Source organism: Cebus imitator, unplaced genomic scaffold (assembly GCF_001604975.1).
Source record: "Cebus imitator isolate Cc_AM_T3 unplaced genomic scaffold, Cebus_imitator-1.0 Scaffold45, whole genome shotgun sequence".
NCBI classification, from domain to species: Eukaryota; Metazoa; Chordata; class Mammalia; order Primates; family Cebidae; genus Cebus; species Cebus imitator.
Window position 1 is genome coordinate 16577302 of NW_016107360.1, and position 18394 is coordinate 16595695.

At 41.9% G+C, this 18394-nt stretch overlaps 1 protein-coding gene and 1 pseudogene across 4 annotated transcripts in view; both read left to right on the top strand.

Annotated features, from left to right (window-relative positions):
• AVL9 (AVL9 cell migration associated) overlaps positions 1-12296 on the top strand; it is a 75432-nt gene extending 63136 nt beyond the window's left edge. For all 3 annotated transcript variants that reach the window (XM_017527136.1, XM_017527137.1, XM_037737958.1), the window contains 3 exons: positions 3169-3222; positions 4205-4293; positions 7448-12296. In XM_017527136.1, coding sequence (XP_017382625.1) covers positions 3169-3222; positions 4205-4293; positions 7448-7563 — 259 coding nt within the window. In that variant the 3' untranslated portion in view covers positions 7564-12296. The remainder of the gene's footprint in view (positions 1-3168; positions 3223-4204; positions 4294-7447) is intronic.
• Positions 12297-17776: 5480 nt separating this feature from the next.
• LOC108303117 overlaps positions 17777-18394 on the top strand; it is a 29190-nt pseudogene continuing 28572 nt past the window's right edge. Inside the window, exons 1-2 of the transcript XR_001824691.1 lie at positions 17777-17841; positions 18225-18379. The product of XR_001824691.1 is annotated as an STARD3 N-terminal-like protein (transcript). The remainder of the gene's footprint in view (positions 17842-18224; positions 18380-18394) is intronic.

An 18394-nucleotide genomic window follows, 5' to 3' on the forward strand; every position in this document is an offset into this window, starting at 1 on the left:
AAAAAAAAAAAAAAAAAAAAGTTAATATCTGGACTCCTGAATATATGATCAGACCTAGTTTCCACATCAGACTAAAATTCAACAAAACTTAATACCTGCTACAATACTGAATGTTGATGATGAAAGCTTTATCCCACACAGGCATAAAAGGCTATTGGTTGGAGCCATTATGAAACAATAACATCTGTGTGTGAATGCAGCAGAGCAGCATCAAAGATCAGTTGATATAATGTATACAAGAACTTGTTTTCTCAATTAAAAGATAAAAATGATGTGTTTTTTACATTGATACAAGCATACACCATTTTCATTTGTATTTTAAACTCCTTTGTAAAGAATAAAAGTCAACTTTATACTGACTACTGTATTATTTTGGGGCTAGAATTTTTCTAATGTGATTTAAGTGGTGCTAGAAAGGATACTCTGCTGCGCACGCATGCGTGCACACACACACAATCCAGATATTTAAGCCATAGCAACTTGGGGAAGCATCTGCATGAGTAAGGTGGTACAGAGGGTTTTGGATAACATGTCTGTTAAGCTTTATATTATGCATCAAGAAAAATAAGGAGCTGGGCACAGTGGTGTGTGCTTATAGTCCCAGCTACTTGGGAGACTGAGGTGGGAGGATTACTTGAACCTACAGTTTCAAGGCCAGCCTAGGCAACATAATGAGACCCCATCTTTTAAAGTAAAAATGAGTAGTTTCAACACCAATTTTGGTGAATTTAATCATCATACTTGGCTATAGCAGAAACCTATATTGCCATTTCAATATAGTATAAACACAGAAATAAAAGGCAAAATCATTTTAATAGTATTAAATGAAAGGGCTGAGTTCAAAGTGTTCTCCCTCACTGACTACAAAGCCTGTATTCTCAGCATGCTGAAGGGAAACAGATGTGGAGCTGCTTAGCAGGGTGGCACTCACAGGGTAGTGCTGGGAAGGCAGGGCCTGCGTTGACCCTCCAAGCAGCGAACACGCAAAGCCATCCCAGTCTCCTCCCTGGGCTCTGCGCTGGGAGGCCTGGTCAGATCTTTATCTGTCACTACATCTGGTGCTTTTAGCTTGAACCAGCTCTGTAGATGTTAGTGCAGGTCCAAAAGAGCCTTAGCTGAAATGAGTTTTTAAAGGATTATGAAATAGTGCTTAGAAGAACATGTAAAGAAATTGAGCCTATTTAGATGGAAAGAAGGCTGAAGGAAGGACTTGTTACCTGAAATATATAGGTAGGGAAATTATGCAGATATGGTAAGGCAGATTAATAGGAGAAATGGCACACAAATTTATTAATGTGCATGAGGGAGAGCTACAAGAGTGATTGGATTATGTACCCAGGCTCGTGTACCCAACCCACCAACAGGGTACACAAGTTTATGTACATGCCTTCTTTAAAGAATTGGGGGCTCAAAGCATGGCCAAAAACAGTTTAGGGTGGTAAGTCAAGTTGCAGGAGGGAGGAGAAAGGAGGCCTGGCTAGCAGAGTGGGTCTTGTTATATAGATAAAACTTCACGGATGGCAGTCTTCAGAAGTGATGGTAAATCAATCTTTCAGACCTTTAAAGGTGTCAGACATTTTGGAGGGCCTCAGAGCAAACCAGGCTGCATTAATGCAGATTTTCTCAACAGATGCAAATCTACCCCAAAAATGACAGCTTTTCATTTATTCTTGCATTTCCAGCCCTTCTGAATAGCCATCTTGAAATATGTCAAAGAAGTATATTTTGGGGTGAAATTATCTAGTTTCCTTCAATAGCAGATTTCCAACATTTTTATGAAATTAAAAATAAGAAATGTGGTCATGCCTGGTGGCTCATACCTGTAATTCTAGCCCTTTGGGAGGCCGAGTCGGGCAGATCACCTGAGCTCAGGAGTTCAAGACCAGCCTGGGCAACATGGTGAAACCCCGTCTCTACTAAAAATTCAAAAAATTAGCTGGGCATGGTGGTGAATGCCTATAATCCCAGCTACTTGAGAGACTGAGCCAGAAGACTCACTTGAACCTGGGAGGCAGGTTGCAGTGAGCAGAGATCGCACTGCTGCACTCCAGCCTTTGTAACAGTGAGACTCTGTCTCAGAAAAAAAAAAATAGGAAATGCTAGACTTCTGTTGTTATCAGAGGGTGCCATTTAGAGATATTTCAAACTAATTATAACTTTTGAGAAGTACGAAACCCTTTCCTTAACTCCTGAAGATTAGGGAAGGCAGCATTCTGACTTAACAAGTAGCAGACATATTTCATCCCTTAAATACAGCCATTCCAGGAACATAGAGAATGATCAAATGATGTGTCAATATTTTCAATCCTATGATTCAGGAGTCTAGTGATAAGAAGTGTTACATATCCTTACTTTGGTCCATGCAGAGTAATTTGTTATCAGTTGAAGAATCATTAATTGTATTTTGTAAGTAGCTATGGATTTTACTAGGGTGACTTTCTTTGTTAGACCTTGACAGAGGGACCGCTGAGATAAGAATTTGATATTTACTGACTCCCCATTTTATGTGGTCAAATTGCCTGATTTTTTTTCCTCCTGACTATATAATTCCAGAATGCCTGATTTTTTTAGTACACTTTTTTCTTTTAATATAACGGAAATAGGGAAGTCAGAATAAGATACTTTTCTTACAAAAGTAAAGATAATGCTGTTTTTTTAAGACTGCTTTTTGAGTTGCTTTTCTAAAAGACAGTAGAGATTTTGCTTATCCATCCACAAATCTTTGCATAACCAATAGCACACATTTATAAGATGGCCAGGATCAAGGTATACGATGAATGACCATGGCCTAAACCAGTGACTCATTTTGACTGTCCTGGGAGCTTGTAAAAAAAATCTTGAGCCCCACCCCAGACAGACTAAATAAATTATCAGGATAGCACTAACAAAGGCTACCCGCCCCCAGCACGCACGTGCGCGCGTGCACACACACACACCACCTGTTTTACAAGTCAGGAAACTAAAGCTCAGAGGGGTTAAGTCATCTCTTCTGGATATCATCACTGTAAGTGGAGAGCTGTGATCAAAGCCAAGTTTCCTGATACCAAATTCAGCACTACACCCAGCTATGTCATCCATGAGAAGCTTACTAATATTTTCTTGTGATAATTCTTTTTTGCAGCCTTTTTGGTAAAATACTGATAGTTTAAACTCAAACTTTTTTTACAGCCATCCATTTCAAGGCCAATACTCAGTTTCAGACATGAAGTTAAGATTCTCACAGTAAGTACTTAGAGAAAATACTGGGAAAATTCTTAAGTTTGAATTTATGCCATATGTTTCATTGCTAAGTGGGAATTGTTTTCTCTACTTGATAGACTTATGCTTCAAATAGTAACCAAATATGTGCATAACATTCTTTAGCTCAGCAGTGTATATGTCTCAAAGTGAAAACACCGCTATTCCACAGAGGATGGTGTGAACTAATAGCAGGATTTATCATTTTTATTTTGGTGAAGTGCTTTTAGCAAACCATCGCTGTCAGAGAGATTTAGCCGTACATACATCCTTATGTCCTCACCACTTTTTGGTTCATCTGTATGTTCTTTTCGTATATTTATTCTGAAAATGCACATGCTTAAAAGGCTAATTAATTAATTCATAACAAATAATAATTTAGCTTTTTCTCAGTAATTCTAATTTGGGATGGTTACAGAGTGATTATTGTGTGTGTCTACGTGTGTCTGTGTACATGTGTGAGATTTTTTAAAAATGTACATAGGCCGGGCATGGTGGCTCACGCCTGTTATTCCAGCACTTTGGGAGGCCCAGGCGGGTGGATCACGAGGTCACGAGGTCAGGAGTTTGAGACCAGTCTGACCAACATGGTAAAACCCCGTCTCTACTAAAAATACACAAAGTAGCAGGATGTGGTGGCGCACACCTGAATCCTAGCTACTCAGGAGGCTGAGGCAGGAGAATCTCTTGAACCCAGAAGGCAGAGGTTGTAGTGAGCTGAGATCGCACCACTGCACTCCAGCCTGGGTGACAGAGCAAGACTCCGTCTCAAAAAATAAAATAAATTGTATCCCAGCTACTCAAGAGGCTGAGGCAGGAGAATTGCCTGAACCCAGGAGACGGAGGTTGCGGTGAGCCGAGATCGCGCCATTGCACTCCTGCCTGGGTAACAAGCGAAACTCCATCTCAAAAAATAAATAAATAAATAAATAAATTGTATTTAACACTTATTTTATCTTTTACTCAGTTCTGTTCAGAATAGTGAACGTGGCAAAAAAATTGGAAACGTCATGGTCACAACTAGCCGGAATGTTGTACAAACAGGAAAAGCTGTTGGTAAGACATGCCTTTAGCCAGAAACAAATTGGAATCACAATTTGTTTTCTACGTCCATTGTCTGTCTTCAATATGTAATTGATAAAACAAACATATAAAGTTGTAAAGATCTGTGTTACATAATAATACAAGAGAGTTTTTAAATTTTTGTCTTATTCATTTGAAAAATTCCAAATAATACCATAAAAGGTCAAACTCCATTACATCTAATAGAGTGACAAAATTTTTTAATGAAGTCACTGTTTTGTTACCAAAATTCAAGCTTCACCAGAGTTTTCTTACCCCATTTTCTGCACTGTCTACAGTTCTTTATAAATGGCAGAGACTCATAATAAAAGTAAGTATTAGGAGCTGCTGTCCTCTAAGGTAGTATTACAAAATAAAGAAAGTGAAGCCAACAGTTGGTGTTTTGAAAAGATCAATAATATTTATAAAATATTTATAGACTGGTACAGATAAGAAGATACAAATTACCAATATTAAGGATGAAAGAGGATGATTAGTGTAGCTCCTACAGAAACTGAACAGAAAATAAGGGAATATTGTGAACAACTTTATGCTAACAAATTTAACAAATGAAATACACAAATTCTTTTAAAGACTCATTACCAGCTGGGTGGGGTGACTCATGCCTGTAATCCCAGCACTCTGGGATGCTGAGGCGGGTGGATCATGAGGTCAGGAGTTTGAGATCAGCCTGAGCAACATGGTGAAACCCCATTTCTACTAAAAATACAAAAATTAGCTGGGCATGGTGGCATGCACCTATAATCCCAGCTACTCAGGAGGCTGAGGCAGGAGAATCACTTGAACCCAGGAGGCCTAGGTTGCAGTGAGCCGAGATCGTGCCATGGCACTCCAGTCTGGGCAACAGAGCAAGACCCTGTCTCAAAGGAAAAAACAAAGACCTACATTACCAAAACAGTTGCAAAAAGAAAATATGAATACCCCTATTATCTATTAAAGAAATTGCGCCAGATGCAGTGACTCATACGTGTAATCCCAGCACTTTGGGAGACTGAGGCGGGAGGATTGCTTGAGTCTAGGTGTTCAAGACAAGCCTGAGCAACATAGTGAGACCCCATCTCTACAAAAAAATTTAAAAAGTCAGTAGGCATAGTGATATGTGCCTGTAGTCCCAGCTACTCAAAGGGCTGAAGTGGGAGGATTGCTTGAACCCAGGAAGTCAAGGCTGCAGTGAGCCATGACAGCGCCACTGCACTTCAGCCTGTGTGACAGAGCAAGCATCTTACAAAAAGGAAAGAAATCGAATTTAACATGAAAAACCTTGCCGTAAGGTTTTTAATTTAAACCAGTCTGCCAAGGTGGCTCCAGTTTGAACTCTGTCAAATGTTTAAGGAAGAAATAATATTAATTCTAGTTTTACACAATATCTTTAAACAAGGTAATACTCCCCAACTCATTTGATAAGGCTGGTATTAATATCAAAGTCAGATAAATGGTAGCAAGCTCTTTTGCACCTAGCTGTTTTCACTTAAAATATTTTGAATATTGTTCCACATCAATTCTAAAATTTTTCATTTTCTATATTTTTAACTTTTTATTTCGATGTAATTTCGAACTTGAGCATTGCAACAGTGCAAGAAACTCTCAATTATCTCTGATTCACCAATTATTGACATTTTGCCCCATCTGCTTTGTCATACAATATGTTGTAAAAAATAGGGCATTACTACTTCCCTAGCTTCCGAAAGAGGTTAACCATTTCTGAACATAATTCAAAAGTCCCAGAACTAGGTAATCTTTGTGTAGAGGTCCTTATATCCCCAGTTTTCTGAATACCTAGAGACAGACAGAAAACTCTACAGACTCATATTTGTAAAGACAAACGCAGAACATATAGCGCATTGCAAAGGAACGGAATTTAGCACATAAGCATTTATCTCCAAACAATACGCATTTGAATTTTTAATGTTTAATTTTTTTAATAGAAAAACTATGCTATATTGTAGATACATTATATGCTGCTGCTGATAGTTAAATTCTAAAGCCTTCTGTATTCTCCTTTCCAAGAATAGTGGGAGTATTTTAGTCAACTTAAATAATTTCACTTTAGCATCACCTTTTCTTCTGAGAGAGTCTCACTCTGTTGGCCAGGCTGAAATACAATATGCACGATCTTGGCTTACTGCAACCTCCACAAGGATCCTCCTCCCTCAGCCTCTCAAGTAGCCAGGACTACAGGCATGCACCACTATGCCTGGCTAATTTTTCTATTTTTTTGTAGAGACGGGGTTTTGCCATGTTGTCCAGGCTGTCTCAAATTCCTGGACTCAAGCTAACCGCCCATCTCAGCTTCCCAAAGTGCTGGGATTACAGGTGTGAGCCACCATGCCAGGCCTAACGTTAACTTTTGAGATAATGTTCTATAAAACACAATAGACCTGGAGCAGAGAGAGTTCTATACATCTTTGTTTAACATAACTTCATTTTAGATGATAAAAGCACATTTCTCTAAAACAACCTAACCACTCTTCCCTGTTTAGTGGGTTACCGATTATCAAGTTGGTATTTAAGGAACACAAAGCAGTTTGACTTTTTAAGCTCTCTAATTATTCTGATATATAGCCAGTGTTGGTAGCACTGAGGGTATTAAAGAAACAGTTTGATGAATACTTTCAGAATGCTTAGGCAGGTAGGCTCCTACACTAACAAATCATCTATCTTTCCTTAAGACATTCCTATGGAAAGGGATTGTTTTGAAACTAAAAATTTAAATATTTTGGCTATTGTTAACATATTAGTGTGTTCTAGTGAATTAACATTTATTGGCTGGGACAGTGGGTCACACCTGTGATCCCAACACTTTGGGTGGCTGAGGCAGGAGGATCACTTGAGCCAGGGTGTTTAAGACCACCCTGGGCAACACAATGAGACCCTGTCTCTACAAAAAATCAAATTAGCCAGATGTGGTCACAAGTGTCTGTGGTCCCAGCTACTTGGGAAGCTAAGGTGGGAGGATCACTTGAGCCAGCAGGGAGCCATGACCACTCCACTGCACTGCAGCCTGGGCAACAGATCAAGACCCTGTCTCAGGAAAAAAAGTTTTCTTAATTAAAAGATTATTATGTTGGTCTTTCACTGTCTCAAAAGTTAAGACATTTTTCCTTTCGTTTTTCTTGTTTCCATCCAGGCCAGTCAGTTGGAGGAGCTTTTTCCAGTGCGAAGACAGCTATGTCTTCATGGCTTTCTACTTTCACTACTTCCACCTCCCAAAGTCTCACTGAGCCACCGGATGGGAAGCCTTGAGCAAGGTGTCAGAGGCTGCTGTTGCTTTCTGAGGTTTAAGTGTCCCCTGTCTGTCTGCTGCTCCCAGGCTGTTGTTTATCAGCCACAGATCCACAGCAGGGGACCATATGTCGAACTGTTTACATAGACGGTTGCTCTAAGTGAATGTTTTGGGATGCTGAAATGATGAAATCACAGCCGTAGCAGGGATGGCTTTCCAGGCTGGGGTTTCAATTGACTACTTTTATTTTAGTCTGAGCCTGATTAAAACATACAATGAAACTTCTAATGAATTTTGAGTTCTGATACTGTACATTGGTTTACTTTAGAAGAGTTTTTATGTAAATTTTGTTGTTTTGGTATTTGAATATCTAGATGGTCACTGTAATTTATACTTGCTAAAATTAATTTATATTACCATTTTCTCTAAGGTTGGCCTTAAAAATGTGCTTATAAAGTGAAGGGGTCATACAGTCGGACCTTAATTATTTTGCTGAATTATATGATTTCTTGCTTTCTACCCACAAAACATTAATTTGCCTCTTCCCAGAAACATGAAAGTCAGGAGTGGTAGTTCTGAGGATTGGGTGTTTTATGTTTTTAGTTTGTTCTTTCCACAGCCTTTAAAACTTGCTTTCAGATATCAAGGAGTATCATTGCGCTTTCCTTCTCTTTATAACTGTGCAGGTGGGTGTGTGGAGAAATAGCAGAGTGATGGTTTGATGATACTGAAGCAGATTAACATGAATGTGTCTATAAGGCAATACATTCAAAGACCTATGTGTTTATTTTTCAACCCCAGTCATGTTGCAGTCTTTTAGAAGCACTTGTTTTTTAATCCAGAGTTTGTGCCATCTGTTTTTTGTTTTTTGTTTTTTTGAGACAGGGTCTGACTCTGTTGCCCAGCCTGGAGTACAGTAGTAGCGTGATCTCGGCTCACTGCAACCTCCATCTTCCAGGTTCAAGCAATTCTTGTGCCTCAGCCTCCCAAGTAGCTGGGATTACGGCATGTGCCACCACACCCAGCTAATTTTTGTATTTTTAGTAGAGATGGGGTTTCCCCATGTTGGCCAGGCTGGTCCTGATCTCCTGGTTTCAAGTGATCTGCCTGCCTCGGCCTCCCAAAGTGCTAGGATTACAGGTATAAGCCACTGCGCCCAGCCTGTTTCTTTTTTAAACGGTTTTCTATTGGGTGTTTGCAGACCTACAGCTTTTCTCTTAGTCTTATTCTTCATAAAGCTTTTCAAAGCACCTGGTCTCCTAGTTCCCTAATTGAAAGTCCTCCTATAATGAATCCCTACCCCCTTCTAGAAGTATTTATAAAAGAAAAGCAAGATGATTTTAAGTATTAAATAGAAATCTCGGTTTATATTCAGCAATGTAAAAGTGGCAAGAGAAGCAAACTTCAACCATGACATCTGTCATCTGAGAAAGAACATCTGGTTTCATGTTAGGCACATGCATGCATGTGTGTGTGCCATCTACTGATGATTTGTACACGGCTGGACCTCGTGTGTTTGCCATGCTCAGCTCTTATTTGCTTTTCCAGGGGACCTGGGGTGGGTGTTCTCAGAGAGTACTTACAGGGAACAGACTGCCTTTTCAATAACAAAGGATACTTGGGAAATACACTGCAAGTATGATCTACCCCAGATTGCTGGGGAATTAAAGGAGGGCACTGATTATATTTGGTTTATTCCTCACGAAATGTTTAAGAAGTAAATGCTCCCAAGGTATTTGAAGTGAACAGAGACATAATCTAAATATCTCCAAATTTTCCACTTTGTGTTTTCTAAACACAAATTATATTACCCATTTGAGCATTCAGTGATGATAAATTGAAGGGCTTAATATGACAACCCCATTAATTCTATTTCTTCCAAGAAAGTTAACCTCAGGAAATACTGTTTGAAGAAAGTTATACCAAACAAAACCTTAAACGGTACTCTAATCTTTTTGTGCTGAGACTATAAAGAATTCATTCTAACATCTTGTTTCATGAGGCCGTATCATTAGTTGGGACATGATAGTGTGATTTGTGTGCAGTTGTGACTTCTCAGCTGCCGAAGTTCACACTTCGGATCTAGGAGCCCTGTGAGGGGTCATCCCGCAAGGTGCTGATTTGTCTTTCAGTTTGTATGGTTTCTATGATCAGGGTCAACTCCCATTTCTGACTATTCAAAAGCAGCTCAACCCATGCTTTGGAATCCACTGAAATAAAAACAGTTACATGAAGTTTAACTTTGCTCCAGTATCACTTGTTCCCTATTTGACTATACACTTTGATCTGACTTTCTGTTAACATTTCTAGCTAAGAGTTTGACTCTTAGTGGTCACTTTACTGACTTTCAACATAAAACAGCTATCTCAGAAGATAGAACTTTCTTCATAGAAATGATCAAAAGACCATAGCTGTATTCCCTTCAGGTTCTGGAAGTTGGAGTTTTCAAGGAGTACTGGTTGTTGTATTGTTGGCAGGAGCCCCGAGGTAGCTCACACGATCAAAGGCAGGAAGCCTCACCGCTTGTCCTGTGACCCCCATATACTTCAGGCTTGGATTCTAGGCTCCAAGTGGCCAGCATAGAAGCAGCAGCCTCTCTCCAAACCCTGGCTCTGTGAGCCATAGGAACCACCACCAGGTCATCTTCAGACATAGCCCTGGTAAAGGTGTGTGGGTTGGTGGCCACACTTACCCCAATGCTTGCTAAGGCTTTTGTGTCTAAGAACTGTTTGTACCTAGGTGTGAGGGAACCAGGGCCAGCCTTTTTCAGATATGCCAGGCACACACACTACATCGATGGCTTGGTAGTGGCTTCACCACTGTCCAGGTGACTTAAGAGAGTGGAACATGTCCTGGTATACTTCAGTTCCTACTAGACATTGTAATGACAAGGGTGTAGGTAGGGAAGAGAGAGTTAAAGCTACCAGTTGTGGAACAGAAATAGTTGCATGTCCAAAGAAGGCTTAGGATGATTGTGCACATGCATTTGGCTCACATAACCAGCATGAATAGTCTCTCCCCACATCCATTAGTGATTCACTATGCCCCCGCCAAGCACAGCCCTAAAACAATTCTCATCCACTTTCCTGTTAAGAAACATAGCAGCAATACACGTTGGCAGCAAACCAGAGCATATGATGTGACTTGCTCAACCTTATCTCCCTTTCCAAATTCTATACTAAGCATCTGATGTTTTTTAGAATAATTTCCTTTGGAAAGCCAAGGAGAAAGCAAATTAGGAAGAGAGGGAAAAGTAAGAAATGGTTGCATGGCTAAGGAACAAGGTGCTTAAAATCTGAATGAAAGTATTTTGAGAGCAATATTTCATGTGCTAAGGGTTATAAGAATTCTTTTATAAAAGAGTTAGAATTTTACTCTGCTAGTTACAAGTTTTAAAGTCACGCTACAGCATTATTGCCTTGGCAGGTAGGTTTTGTTATGTTATTCTGTGAATAAAAGTTTCATAGAAGTTACAGCTAGTGGTCTTTTCCCTCCAGAGCCAGTGATGAGAGTGGGAGCACTTCAGCTAGGTAGGGGACCAGCGTTCTGGCCTTTAACCACATGAACTTACCTGTCAGCAGTTGCAGAAAGTAGCCTATTAGGACAGTAGCTGCTACACATTGCCTGGTATTTTAGTGGGGAGATCGTTGGGACTCTTAATGGTGTTAACACTTGCATCTCTGAATCTTTGATCAGAGATGGTGTGGTGTTTATGGCATTTCCACCCCATCTTGTGGTAGCCTTTAAAAGTAGTAGAAGCTGCTGCCCTAATTACCCCAGTCTGATTGTCATTCCATGTAGCATAATGTGCCGCTAGGAGTTTTCTCATTCCAATTCTTTGGACTTTGTAACATTGGAATTGTTTTCCCGTAATTTCCAGCATTCCATAAATATTTGTCAAGGACAAAGAAAAGGAATGTGATTGTTTATTCTTTTCATATAAATGGCTTTGTACACATGACTTCCTGCTTTCATTATGAAGGAGAAACTAGCTCGCTTGAATGGTAACTCCAGAGTTAAAAGATTGTGCATGTATGAGGGGTTGAATATATTTTGTAAAACTCTAAATACATTTGTATGTCTGTGTTGTTCTAAAGTTTACCTTTTTACTTAAAGATATAGAAACTATATATTTAAATCATGTAAATGGAACACAGTTTAGGGGGTTTTTCCAATCTTATTTTTCATCAGCTTCTCACACTTACGTAGTATGCTGCTCAAATGTTTTCGTGTGTGCAATATGAACATTTGAACATTTCAGTCAGGTACTGAGCCAGAAAAGATAATGGAAGTTTTCAGAAAGCTTCTGTGCTTAGAAAATATTTTGTTTTCTTAAAATATTAGTATTTTGTAGCTGGAAGATGATGATCAAGATTTGTGTGTTTCAGGCCACTTGGTCATTGGTCCCTGAATTTAGGAAACATTTGATTAATGAGTTGGTGAAGGTATTTAGTGGTTACAAAAATAGTTTAAATATTTAAGATTAAAGGCTTTTCACAAACCTTTTCTAAGAAAATTTAGCTGAGAAAACTTAAAAAGTTTTCTAAGGAAGCTTAGCTGTGGCACATGCTTTGATCAGAAAGGTAGTTTGCTCTGGTAGTTTTAAACTTTGTACTAGTTCTTTGTTTCTGTTGTTTGGGGTTTTTTTGAAATTGTTAAAATTATAAATCACGTCTAATCATACTGAATTGTAAAACTTCTATTGTATCTTTATTTTAAGCACAAATGAGAATAAAATGATGCTGTTCGCTCTACATGTGGTTGGACCTGACCTGTCCTTCTAGAAGTACCCTGTGTGTTATCCATGTGGTTTTTTGCCTGCTTCACAGTTCAATAGCAGCTTCATTTATTAAGAAACCACACAGAATAAACTAAAGACTCATTACTCATTTACTTTCATTTTGACATTGCTGACAGTGGTGCCTCAGCTTTCAAGGCGGTGACCTCTGCAGGAAGGGTCCCGTGGCTTCTGTGAAACGCTAAGTGCAGGGAGTTGCATAAAGTAGCAACAAGCAGAGCTTGGTCACAAGATAATGTCACATTAGGACATTGTCCCAAGCAACCCATTTTGTACCTGGACCAGTAAGTGTCAAAATAGCCCTTGACATTTCCACTGAGGAGTCCTGGCACATTTTCATGTATACTTGCATGTACTGGCTTCCCTTACAACTGTTAAAAATGGGCTTTGAAATGTTCTTCACAGAAAAAGTGGACAAACTTCCTTGCCCCCGGGAATGTGCTTCCCTTGAGTGCTGATGCAGGGTTTAAGCTTAAGTTACTAGTGTTCTTTCACGTGGACCTTGAGAGCCCTAAAGCTGTTGGGATAACTTAGAACAGTGGAGCTTCCTCTACTTGGGGAAGGGAAGGCATTTATTTCCCTTTCCTGGTGTCTTCCTCAAACTGGGCTCTGCTATGGGGATGTGATGGGTCCCTATCACCTGCCAGGGAAGAGCCGCGTACCCTTCATTCTGATAGGAGTTGCAGTTATTGAATCTGGTACAGCTGGAAGGAGTGTGATTAGGGAACCAGTTTTTTGCAAGGAAAGTTTGTTCCATCCTTCATGAAGGGCTTCTCTCTGCCTGGGGTGATCTACCCAGGGTTGGGGAAGTCACCGCAGCAGGACTGACCTGTCCAACCTCACCATCAACAGATCCTCACGTGGCACATGTAGACACTTTGTGTGATCATGAAGATCAGAATGGTTGTGTTCTGTGTTCTTAATCCCATGAATTACACGATGAATTACATAGATGTAGGCTAGGCCTGGGAAAATGATGAAAGCCACTTGATGAAGCACTGATCATTGTTGAGGCTGGCTGATGGGTACATAAGGGCTTCTTAGACTATTCTGTTTGTATATGTTGGAGAATTCCCATAATGAAGAGTTAAAGACTACTTGCTAGCCATTAAACAACTTTGTTACCCATGAAAATGCACCAGTTCCTGTGCAGCAGACCCTGAGTGCCTGACTTAGGAATTGGCTTAATTTTGTAGCTTCTCCTCTACGAATGGACTGGCCTGACCTGGCCTCCTCAAGCCCCCTCACCAGCTGAAACCTCGGCTGTTGCTATTGCCTTCCCACCCCTCTAGTTGTTGGAGGAGCACTATTGAGGGAACCCCTAGTACACAGTAATCAAAGACCCAGCCCCAACCTCTCTTCCTCGTGAAAGTCACCCCCAGGCTACTCTGAGTCCTTTCTAAAATACCTGGATTCTCAGGGTGCGGTGGCTCACGCCTGTAATCCTAACACTTTGGGAGGCCAAGGTGTGAGGATTGCTTGGGTCCAGGAGTTCAAGACCAGCCTGGGCCACATAAGGATACTTCGTATCTACAAAAATTTAAAAATTAGCTGGGCATGGTGGCATCTTTCTCTTGTCCCAGCTACGGGGTGTGAGAGGGTGGCTGAGGTGGAAGGATTGCCTAAGCGAAGAGGTCAAGGCTGCCATGAGCCATGATTGTGCCACTGCCCTTCAGCTTGGGCAACAGAGCAAGACTGTCTCAAAAAAATAATAAATCGTTCTACTATAAGGACACATGCACACGAATGTTCATTGCAGCACTGTTTACAATAGCAAAGACCTGGAACCAATCCAAATGCCCATCGATGATAGACTGGACAAGGAAAATGTGGCACATATACACCATGGAATACTATGCAGCCATAAAAAATGATGAGTTCATGTCCTTTGTAGGGACATGGATGAACCTGGAAACCATCATTCTCAGCAAACTGACACAAGAACAGAAAATCAAACACCGCATGTTCTCACTCATAGGCGGGTGTTGAACAATGAGAACACATGGACACAGGGAGGGGAGCACTATACACTGGGATCTGTTGGGGGTAAATGGAGGGACAGCGGGGGGTGGGGGGGTGGGGAGCTGGGGAGAGATAGCATGGGGAGAAATGCCAGATATAGGTGATGCGGAGGAAGGCAGCAAATCACACTGCCATGTGTGTACCTATGCAACAATCTTGCATATTCTTCACATGTACCCCAAAACCTAAAATGCAATAAAAATAATAATATACCTGGATTCAGTACTTATTGAGGACTATGTAAAGAGGTGCTTCCCAATCTTGGAGATCTGCCATACTCAGTACCACACATAGTCCCTGACACGTGCAGTTCCTGACCCCGTGGACTTTGCTGTTCAGCACGTGGGGGTGGGCGTTCACCGTAGAGGGGAGTGTGTGCTAGTTGGTGGGGGGAGCAGGAGTGGCACCAGCACACCACGGGGTGGAGGCGGGTAACTGCTTTTTCATAGGGACAAATAAATGTCTCTTCTCCTCAGCGTAAGTTGAGATCTGGCTGGGGGAAGTGTCTTCCAGGTGATGTGGGAGTGAGGGGAGAGATCATGAGATGTAAAGGGCCCCGGGGCTTGGCAGAGCAGCTCTAGCAAGGACAAAGCAGTGCAGCTTGAGGGGATGTTTTTTGGAGTGGCTGAAAGTGAAATAGCAAGGAGGACGGGCTAGAGATGAGGCCAGGAAATAAGGCCGTATTGGGAGGAGAGGCCTGTCAGCCTGCAGACAGGGAAGACCCTTCAAGGGATTCCCGCAGGCAGGGGGCAGGTTGGCTGGGTGCTGCCTGTGGAAAGTTCTTTCGGTTGTGGGCACCACTGCTTCCTCCTTGCCCTTTGCTGTAAAGTCAGTGATGTTCCCCAGCTGACCTCTGAATTCAACCACCACCGCTTTCCCTTCCTCACTGGCCTTCACAGCTTTCCACTTAATTTAAATCTAAATCACATTTGCCCCAAACACAATAAAGCTGAGAAGTCTATGGCATGGCCCTCAGTCAAACTCACTTACTGCCAGAACACTCTTCCCGATTTCCCCAGGCATTAGGTCTGTGGAGGCTGTTAATGAAAAGAACCTGTCAAGTGATGGTGTCCCTGCCAGGAAGCCAAGATCAGAGAAGGCACTTCAGCATCTGTTTCCATTACTCTCTCTGGCTAAGTGGAGACCCAGGAGACATGTGGCAACACCGCCATGGTGATGTGTTTAAACTTGGAGAAAAACCACTGTTTCTTCATGTCGTTTACAAGCAGGAAGGGAGTCATTCATGCATTCAAAAAGCCCATCTGCAGCTATCATCTGGACTTTCAATTATATTCAATTCATGGAATTATTTTTTTCTGATAAAATTTAACGAACAACATTCATGCTCTCCGGAACGCTGAAATTGAAAGTAGGACAATGGAGGATTTCTAAAGTAGCCTGTCCACCTGCCTCCTCAGGCTCTGCCCTAGAAAACCGGCACTGAGCAGCACTTCCGAGAAACCACAGCGACTGAAGCAAAATTACCCCGTCCTTGTCTCCCACATCCTGAATTGGTTCTTTGTACAGGATCATCCATTTAGAAACCAAAGCTTCTGTGGCCTTGATACACCAGTCTAGCTAAATACCTTCAAAATGGAAATTCCCAGGTGAAGTTTTAACAAATGAAGATTATCTTTTGTGTCACCCACTTTATGGTCATTAAAACCACAAGGTCAGCAGGACTAGAATTTTTTAATCTTATGTGTTTTATGACCTTTAAAGTGTGTATTTTCATTAGTGACAGATCCCTCACTTTGCGACTCAGAGTGAAAATGATTTTTGAGTGTGGTTAATCCCATTCCTTTGAGTATCTGGTCTTAATCCTTAGAATTTATTTTGGAAGCTTGTTGGAAGTGAAGGATAACTAGTCACCAGTCCTCTAGTTGGAAAATGTGTCTGGTTTTTGTTTTTAATTTTTGTTCTTTAAATACACAGTGTCACTATGTTGCCCAGGCTGGTTTGAACTCCTGGGCTTAAGCAATTCTCCTGCCTCAGCCTCCCAAAGTGCTGGGATTACAGGCGTGAGCCACCACGCCCGGCTTGTTTCCTTTTAAGTTGTCAAGTTAACCCTGTGACCGTCCTCCCTTGAGGACAGGTGTTTCCAAAGCTCCTAATGTAATTCATAGGGAACTCAAAATGGATTTCCCATATGGACAGTGTTGTTTATGGGAGCTGTGTCTCAGCCATAAAAAGCAGCTCACCAGACAGCCAGAGTAGATACCAAAATACCAGTCACACGTCACTAACATTGTGCAAAATGCATCATTGGATGACTTCACTGTTGTGTGAACATCACAGCTTGTACTTACAGTAACCTAGATGGCAGAGCCTACTACATAGTTAGGCCATATGGTATGGCCTATTGCTCCCAGGCTATGAACCTGTACAGCCTCGTACTGTTCTGGATCCTGTAGGCAATGTTCACATAACAGTAAGGATTTGTGTATCTAAACAGAAAGGGTATGGTAAAAAGACTGTATTCTTATGGGACCACCGTCGTATATGCTGTCTGTCACTGACCAAAGGTTCGCTGCGTGGCGCATGACTGTGTGGTATAAAGTACTAGCGAAGTGTGCAACAGACAGAAACACGCGTTAAGTGACAACCTGCCAGGTGAAACCGTAACTCCCATTCACTGCAGCCCCAGCAGAGTAACTAAAGCTTCACTCAGTCTTGTTTTAACACAAAACCACTTACTGCCGGGCGCGGTGGCTCAAGCCTGTAATCCCAGCACTTTGGGAGGCCGAGGCGGGTGGATCAAGAGGTCAAGAGATCGAGACCATCCTGGTCAACATGGTGAAACCCCGTCTCTACTAAAACTACAAAAAATCAGCTGGGCATGGTGGCGCGTGCCTGTAATCCCAGCTACTCAGGAGGCTGAGGCAGGAGAATTGCCTGAACCCAGGAGGCGGAGGTTGCGGTGAGCCGAGATCGTGCCATTGCACTCCAGCCTGGGTAACATGAGCGAAACTCCGTCTCAAAAAAAAAAAACAAAAACCACTTACTATGGGTGAGGGCTGTCTGGGTCCAGAAGATAAGAGATTAGATCTGCACAGACACGTGATATAAAGAATGTGATGGGGCTGCATGCAGTGACTCATGCCTATAATTCCAACACTTAGGGAGGCTGAGGCACAAGGATTACTTGAGCCCAGGAGTTTGAGACCAGCTTGGGTAACACAGTGAGACCCCTTTTCTACTAAAAATAAAAATAAATTACCCAGACATGGTGGCAAGTGCCTGTAGTCCCAGCTCTCTGAGATGGGAGTATTGCTTGAGCCCAGGAGATTAAGGCCACAATGAGCTATGATGGCATCACCGCACTCCAGGCTGGGTGACAGAGCAAGACCCTATCTCAAAAAAAAAAAAAAAAAAAAAAATGAGTGTGTTGAGAAGTCCAGTAAAGTGCCAACATGGCAATCTTCGCTGGGACAGTGAGTGAAAGCTTCCACAAGGAAGTGTTATTTGAGCTGCTGAAGTGAGGACAAGGCAGTGAGGAAGATGAGAGCAGATTTTCTGTCCTCCAGCCTTGGGGATGGGGCCGGGGGTGGCATGGCCTGGGATGCACACGGGAGCAGGTCAGAGAGAATGAAGCTCTAGGAAGGGGAAAAGAGTGATGAGAGAGGAGGACTAAAGAAGAAAACAGCTGCAGCTAAAGCCAGAAGGAATCTGAGAAATACAGAAACCAGTTCCTCCGGCTCTTCTCCTGGGAGTGTGTTTCTCTTGGTGAGGCTACGGGGGCTAAGGGAAAGAGTGAGGAAGGGGAAAAGCCCTCTTGGCAGACACAGGAAAGAAGAGAAGAGCCTGTGAGGGGCCGTCTGTGCCAAGGACTTGCGTGTGATGATGTGGCTGCCTTTCCAGGGGCAAGCGTGGGAAGTACCTTCCACCAAGGAAGCTGGAAGGGTTGGGAAAGTGCAGCGACCTTTGTATCAATGCCACAAACCAAAATGTTTTGAATAAACATCAGTTTTTCTTGGAGACAAAAAGATGTTTTATCCACTTTGAAGCTGTGACAGGTTTCAAGACTAAGC